The 8,388-nt window shown below is 33.6% G+C and overlaps 1 protein-coding gene across 1 annotated transcript in view; it reads right to left on the bottom strand.

The window, feature by feature from the left end:
* CYYR1 (cysteine and tyrosine rich 1) overlaps positions 1–8,241 on the bottom strand; it is a 124,202-nt gene extending 115,961 nt beyond the window's left edge. Inside the window, 1 exon segment of the mRNA XM_011358241.2 lies at positions 8,180–8,241. Coding sequence (XP_011356543.2) covers positions 8,180–8,241 — 62 coding nt within the window.
* Between the last annotated feature and the right edge of the window lie 147 nt (positions 8,242–8,388).

Below are 8,388 nucleotides of genomic sequence, written 5' to 3'. Positions count from 1 at the left end.
CTTAAATAAAGAGCACACTTCACAACATAGAAAAAAATACAAAGAAATAGAAACTATGAATAAAAATATAAAAAACACTAAGACACATAAAGGATATCTAATATGAAATAATATTCAGGTTGAAGCAGTTTTAGAAAGAAAAAAAATGAAGAAGCAAACATCAAAGAGTTTTTTTTTAATTCTGAGCTATAATAAAATTAGGATTTTCAGATTTAAAATGGTGAATGACTTCCAAGAAACTTTAAAAAAAGAGAGGCATGCATATATACATATCCTAGAGATGCATTTGAACAAGTATAAATTTAAAATCGTATAAATTTTCATATATAATTTAAAAAATATTTACTTAAGAATCAGAACAGGTATCAGACTTCTCATGTGCAACCTTGGAATTTAAAAAAGAGTGAAAGTATTTCTAAATTTTTGAAAGATAAAGATTATAGTCCAAGAATCTTATTTCCCAATCAAATTCCATTGATATTTGAATCCATTAAGATGTTTATAACAGTATGTATTATAATTTTAAATCATGATAGAGAGTGTACTTGTCCAACAGAAAAAGAGCTTACATATTCAATACTTTAAAATTATGAGAAAAGGCCTTATAATACCGTAAAAATGGGAAAGGGAAACTGGAAATAACTCATGGATAAACAAATTATGCTATATCCATACCGTAAAATGAAGTATGAAGTTCACGCAATAACATGTACAAATTTCTGTAATAATATACTGAGCAAAGAAGCCAGACACAAACAAATTACTATGTAATTTTGTTTATGTGAAATTACAGAAAAGGCGAAATTAATCTATGAAAACAGAAAGCAGATTAATGGGTGCCTGGGGGAGAAGGTAAGAATAGGAAATTGATAGCAGAGGATCATGAGGGAGCATTTGGGGGATGATGGAAATAGTCTCTATCTTGCTAATGGTGGCTATTACTCAGGTGTATACACGTGTCAAAGTCATGGAACTGTACACTTAACAGTACACTTAAAATATTATGATTTAGTGTATGTAAATTATACCTCAAGGAAATTGATTTTTTTAAAGCTGTAGCTAATGCATAAATGGAGGATAAGAGTATTTACAAATATTTGAAATAGCTATTTTTTGACTGCTTGAATTTTAATTGTTATTTCATAATTTTCCCAAATTTTCACTATAGCTCTACATAGCTCTTAAATATAATAAAGGCTAGTTTTAAATAGATGGCAGGTCCATCTTTTGCAATATTATTCTATCATTCAACTCATGTCTGTGGAGAATTTTTAAAAAGGCAGAAAAATACTCATGGTCTCTAAGGAGGAAGCAAAACTGTATTTATTTTAAGGTCCTAATTTAGCAAATATATAGATATGTACATATTCTTGTTTATATGTTTTCAAATATCTTACAATAAACATGCACTGCTTTATAATGAGAAAATGGGTTTTTAAGTAAAATCTTTTATTCTGATATGCCAGTTGGAGTGGATATTTCCTAACAACTAATATGAAAGCTTTTAAATACAATTGCATTTTGAAAACAGAATGGCTTTACCTCTAGTGATATTTTAATTCTAGCCATAATGCTATAATTTTAAAGTATAAGCTCATCAATGGGCATTTATTATTATATCATGTGTAATTTGGTGTTGCATTTGTATTATAGTTCTGCCTTTGCATGATATATATAGACATTGTAAATGCCTGAAGATAACTGAAAACCTATAGGTGTTATATGACAATGGAGTGATTTTAACCTATAGTCTTATTTAGAACCAAAGAGTTACGATAGGACAGGACTTCACAGACTGTCCAGGTCAGTTTCCCTGTTTCATAGATGAGGATGCTCAGGGCCAATGACCAAGTCAGTTAGAGGCAGGGCAAATTCCCATGCCAAGGGATCACCTATCAGATTTTGCCATAATGTGATAGGGTATGCCTGAGTTTGATGATTCCCTTCAAATTCTCCTCTTTCTTTATTCATACTTTCTTCAAATAATTTATCTCACTATATATTCAGACAGATCAGTATAACATCTTGCAATTAATTACTCATTAATAAATAAAGCAAAAACATTTTGCATACATTTAAGGCTTCTACTTGTGGCTGGTCTTCACCTTCATTAGAAGATGTGTGGATGCCAAGAAAAGGAAGTTCTCATATAGACACAGACAAAATTCCAGAAGAAAGCAAGGAGAAAAAATGAAGAAGATAAAGAGAAGTGACTTAAATGCAGTATTCAGGACATAAAACGAATATCGAATGTTTATTATGTTCCAGGGGCATCTCCAAGTTCTTTAAAATTTTAATAAATGCCCTCACCATTCTAATGAGGTTGATACTATTGTTGTCACTCTTGTTGTATGAGTAAAGTCACTGAGGTACAGCGTGGGTAGATGTCTGTGCTCAAGGTCACACAGCAATGAGTGGTGCCCTAATAATGTAGCTACAAGCAGAGCTTCTACCCCCTTAACCATAGAGGCTAAATTGTCTTTTTAAACTACTAGCTTGTTTGGTTTCGGTGAAGTTTAGTATTCCCAGTTTGACCGTATCAAAAACAAGAGGTAAAGTACTTGGTGATGTGCTTTCTTAATGGCAATTATTTCAGTTAGCTTTAGTAAAGCTTCGTGAACAAATCCAGTGTGAGACCTAGTACCAAGTGTGGGAAGGTTTGAGGAAATAACCTCCTTTAGAGCTTTTTGGAAGAGCAGTTTAATAAAAGCGCACAGTATTATTATTGGTTTCAGAATTTTTTTCTCCCATAATTCTGTCACACAATAATAATCTGCCATTAATGATGAATGGGTTTATTACAGTTTAAAGAATCATCTCTACATGTGTAACATCTCAATCATCTGAACAATCCTAAGATGGATTGTAATACGATTACTATTTTTTATTACTACAGTTATGTTGTAGTTTAGAAGTATGGTCCTGAAACTTTAGTGTGCATGAGAAGCAGCTGCAGGGACTATAAGAACACAGATCACTGGACCTAGCTCTGAGTCCGGAGGTTTTGAGTCATGATTAGAAAGCATTTTCCTACTCTCAGGTGATACAGGAATTCACCATCAACAACAATACTTGTATAGTTTCATATTATACATTTAGATCTCTTTGTTGTTAGGTGCATAATTCCGTAGAGTAGCAGCATATAACAATCATTAAGCATGTAAATATGCAAATCACAACTAGTTAAGAGATACTATATTTGTTTTGTTGGTGTAAGTTTATACGAAGAGATTAGAAATCAGATGGTCACCATTGCTCTCTGGTTGGAGATCTGATGCATTTATTTTAACAGAATCAGGAATTCTTCAAGCGGACGATATCTTCTTTGTGGTTCTAGTACAGAGAATGATAGCGAAAAACTAATGAAATGCTTTTGATTAAAAAAATAAACTGAAATTCATTTCGCAGTGATAAACACAAATACGCATGGGGCTCATATTATTAATAATTTTATCTTCTGAGCTGATAAAAAATATTTCACAAGAGGATGGGCAAGATAAATCTTTCAATTAACTAAAGATAAGTTTCCAATTTATGTTGTTCTAAAGTAATATTACGTTAATTTAATTTTTGGAAAAGGAAACATATACATATTTGCCCTATTTTTTTTTTCTTTGAGGTACATGTGGTATATTCTCATTTAGCCCTTGTATGCACATACAACTTCACATAGTTGAAGCATAATGTCTGCTCAATTTTATATACTGCTTTTTTTCAGTTAATATCATATCCTAAACATTTGCAGTATTTGTACTGTCTTCATAATTAATATTGTCAGTAGCTGCTTAGAATTCCATTAGATTGTTTCAGCATACTTTTCTTAGCCCCTTCTTTATCGCTGCAGTAGTCTTACTATTCTGCCCATTTCCACTTTGCTAATATTCAATCAGTTTTCCAGGCATTAGTGTCAGTAATCTTTTAGAAATGATATCAGATCCTCATATTTCACTGATTGAAATTCTTCCATGTATTTCCTTTGAACTGTGAATAAAATTTAAACTCCTTACCAAGACCTACAGTGCCATGCATAATTTGTTTTTCATCTGCCTTTCAGATTTCTTACCACGTCTTTGTCCTTCCTCTCTATGATCTGGCCACAAGAGCCTCTTGGAGCTTCTCAGAATTACCATTTTCTTCCCTCATACCATAGCTCATACTATTGCATCTCTCTGTAGCAAGACTCTTCCCAAATCTTCACCTTCAGACACCTGAAAGGTCACTTCTTCAGATTCCTTCCTTGACCACCCTCTGTTGTTTTCAATTAAAACACTATTGATTTAATATACCTTCCAAGTAATTCTGATGCATATTAAAGTTTGAGAATCATTCATCTAGGAAATTGCTGTCCAGTAAGAAAATCACGTGAGCCACATATGTAATTTAAAATTTTCTGTAGCCATGCTGAAAAAGTCAAATGCAAGAGTGATATTAATTTAAAAATATATTTTATTTACTTCAAGCAATCTAAAATATTATTAGAGCATGTAATCAATATAAATAATTATTGAGATAGTTTGTTATTTTTTATATTGTCTTCAAAATCCTGTGTGTAGTTTACACTTAACCTAGCTCAATTTGAATATTAAACTTCTATCACAAAATCTTATTTCTGGATTTTAATTTCATAAAATTTACAGTTGAAAAAGTAGATGTACATACCAAAGTTTTTCTAAATATAGTTAAAAGTTTTCTAATAACTCAATAAAGCAGCTGTTTTAAGATTTTAATTTAAATTAATTTAAAAATGTAGTTCATCACACTTTCCCTAGAGGACATGCAAATGTCCAACAAATATATAAAAAGATGCTCAACATTGCTAGCTATTAGAGAAATGCAAATCAAAACCACAATGAGATACCATCTCACACCTATTAGAATAGCTATAATCAGCAGGACAAGTAGTAACAAATGTTGGAGAGGATGCAGAGAAAAAGGAAACCTCATACACTACTGGTGGGACTGCAAATTGGTACAGCCTCTATGGAAAACAGTATGGAGGTTCCTCAAAAAACTAAGAATTGATGTACCATATGATCCAGCAATCCCTCTACTGGATATTTACCCCAAAGACTTGAAAACCCATATCCGAAAAGATATTTGCACACTGATGTTCATAGCAGCACTATTCACAGGGGCCAAGACATGGAAGCAACTGAAGTATCCTACGATAGATGATTGGCTTAAGAAGCTGTGGTACATATATACAATGGAATATTACTCAGCCTTAAGAAGAGATGAAATACTGCCATTTGTGACATGGACGGACATCGAGATAATCATGCTAAGTAAAATAAGCCAGACAGAAAAGGTTGAAAATCACATGATATCTCTTATATGTGGGAATATAAACCTAAAAGCAGCAAATGAACAGGACAAACAGAGACTCATGAACATGGACAATGGACTAGTGGTTACCAGAAAGTAGGGAGGAGGTAGACGAGGGAAAAAATTTAAATCATTTCTTCAATTAAAAAAAGTAATTAATTAATTAAAAAAATAAAAATAAAATAGAATAAAATGTAGTTCATCAGTTGTACTAGCTACCTTCTGAATGCCCAAGAGATGCATATGACTGTTGGCTACCATATTGGATGGCACGAATCTAGAAAATGTCCAGATCGTACGAGTCTGCTTAACTGAGGACTCCACACCTTGTATACCAAAACCTCTTACAAGAATCCCTATTTCTGGTCCCTCTCTGGCCAAGATAACTTTTTTGCAACACTACAGCACTCTCACAAAAAATACATTCTGGGTGTGTGTCTTCATCTTTACGACACTTTCTTCTGAATTAGTCTCTTAACAATGCATGTGATTGGAAGGGCCATAGTCATATGCTGTGACTATTTGCAAGAGATTCTGAGGTATTGAGTATTTAGCATCTTCCTTGGGAAGGCAAGTCTGCATAGGTAGAAAATTTGCAAGACACTGGAAGGGTTCTCAGAGAATTCTGGGCAGTCATGAAGCTATGATAAACAGCCACTGCTTGTCCCCACTACAGTGTAAGCTCCCAAATTTGGAGATGCATCTATTCTATTTGTGGATATTTTATTCAGAGCTTTAAATATGGTTTGCCTCAAATGGCTGTGCAGAAATTTTTGGTTTAATAAATGAGTTTATGATTCACACCAAAGAATATGAACTAAGAAATATGTTTTATATTTCTTTATATGTCTAGGGAAAATCAGTTTCATTCTGACACTGTTGTGAGGAAGGCATATACATATCCATTTGCTTTTAACCTCTGTTACTGTGAGGATGACTTTTCTAATATCTTCCAGGGATTTCTCTGGATGGTAAATTAAAAATGGAACACGAATGATAACATAGCTGAAGGGTAGAATGACCTTGAGTTCACAGCAAAGAGTGATTCAGCTAGTGATTTCAGGAGATGTCAGTCAAGAAGCTTGCTTATTCAGACTCTAACGAGAAACTGACTTGACGGCAGTTCTGCTCAAGGGAAACCGCAGGCAGGTATTGTGGTACTAACTCACCTTTTTCCATCACAGACTTGTCCATTTGATTAAGAAAGGGCATCTCATCCAAGTGTAGTCAATCTTTAGAATGGCAAGCATTTTATGGCATTACTTGAAACAAAAAGGTAAGTTAAGAAAATTGATAAATTGTATAAAATTAAAAATGTCTGCTCTCTAAAAGGCATTATTAAGAAAATAAAATGACAAGCCATAAACTAGGAAAAAATATTCACAGTACACATATCTGACAAAGAAGTTGCGTCAAGAAGTTGCGTCACTTTATAAAGAACTTTAAAATTTTAATAATTAGAAGACAAAACACCCACTTTAAAAGATGACAAGTTCTGAGCAGATGTTTTGTCAAAGAAGTGTATGAATTATCAATACTGACATTAAAAGATGTTCAAAACCATTAGTTATCAGGAAAACACAAATTCAAACCCCAATGAGACATCATCACTCACCTACTAGATAGGCTAATATTAAAAAGACACCATACCAAGTGTTGACAAGTATGCAGAGTAACTGGAACTTCTGTGCATTGTTTTTGGAAGTATTAAATGGTATAAATAGCTTTACGTTTTCATATAGAGCAAACATCTATTTACCTACTATTCCTTCCTCTGTATTAATACAAGAAAAATGAAAAGATTTCTGCAAGAGGATTTATACCTGAAGGTTCATAGAAATTTTATTCATAACAACCAAATATTGGAAATAACCCAGGTTTCCATCAATAAGTGAATGGATAAACGAATTGTGGTATATTCATGAAGTGGAATACTCCAGAGACTAAATTATGCAATTTCTGGAACCCTTCTGTAAATTCAGCTTTATTTAATAAACATTATTTCCACTAGAGTGGGAACAATTAAAAAAAAAGGTAAGTGTAGCCCATTAGATGAATTTAAATTTGGAAATATCAAAACAATGAAGCAGGCAATAAGGGGAGCTGAGACTGGAAGAGGGTGATGTCAGGAGAGAGCAGGCAACTCTCATGGGCCGTTCGCTGGCCCATGATAGTGAGGGAGGAGCAATGATGAATTAACAGAAGCAAGGAAATAGGGAAAAGTGAATTTAAATGTATATCGTTAATTTAAGTGTGTAAATGTGTATATGCTGTTTTAGCACATTTGCGCTGCTATAACAAAAATACCATTGACTGGGGTACTTATTAACATAAATTTATTTCTCACAGTTTTTGAGGCCAGGAAGTCCAAAATCAAGGTGTCAGATGATTCAATCTCTGGTGCAAGCCCATTTCCTAGTCAGTTCACACTTTACTGCATCCTCACATGGTGGACGGAGCTAGGGAGCTCTGGGGGTTTCTTATATGAGGACACAAATCCCATTCATGAGGGCTCCCCCCAACATGACCTAATCACCTCCCAAAGCCTCCACATTTTAACACCATCATTTTGGGGGAGGTTAGGATTTCAACACATAAATTTTGGGAGGGCATACTCATTCAGACCGTAGCACATACATATACACACACATACACATATACACACGTACACACATATATATACACATATACACACGTACACACATATATATATACACATATATTCACATGTACACCCACACACACAGCACTGGCTCTTTCTTTCTCCTAAAGTTCTCTTACTAGGAATTCATATGGGAAACATTTAATTATCTCTTCCAATTCATTGTCTTTTGGGTTTTTAGTCACACGTTACCTATGTGGTGGGTCTTCCATGATTTCCCAGTCTAATTTTGCCTTCTCTGCTTCTTCCCCCATCATCATTCATTTCTAACACATTACACTCTTTTATTTTCTATATAATACATATCCCCACTTGAGTTAACTTATTTATTGATGAGTTTACTATTTACTATCAATTGTCCCCCTAAATATAAATACCATGAAGGCAGGGGTCCTAAGTAT

The sequence above is a fragment of the Pteropus vampyrus genome, unplaced genomic scaffold (genome assembly GCF_000151845.1).
Source record: "Pteropus vampyrus isolate Shadow unplaced genomic scaffold, Pvam_2.0 Scaffold38, whole genome shotgun sequence".
NCBI classification, from domain to species: domain Eukaryota; kingdom Metazoa; phylum Chordata; class Mammalia; order Chiroptera; family Pteropodidae; genus Pteropus; species Pteropus vampyrus.
Note: the sequence above shows the minus strand (reverse complement) of the source record. Positions and strands in the feature narration are given on the sequence as shown.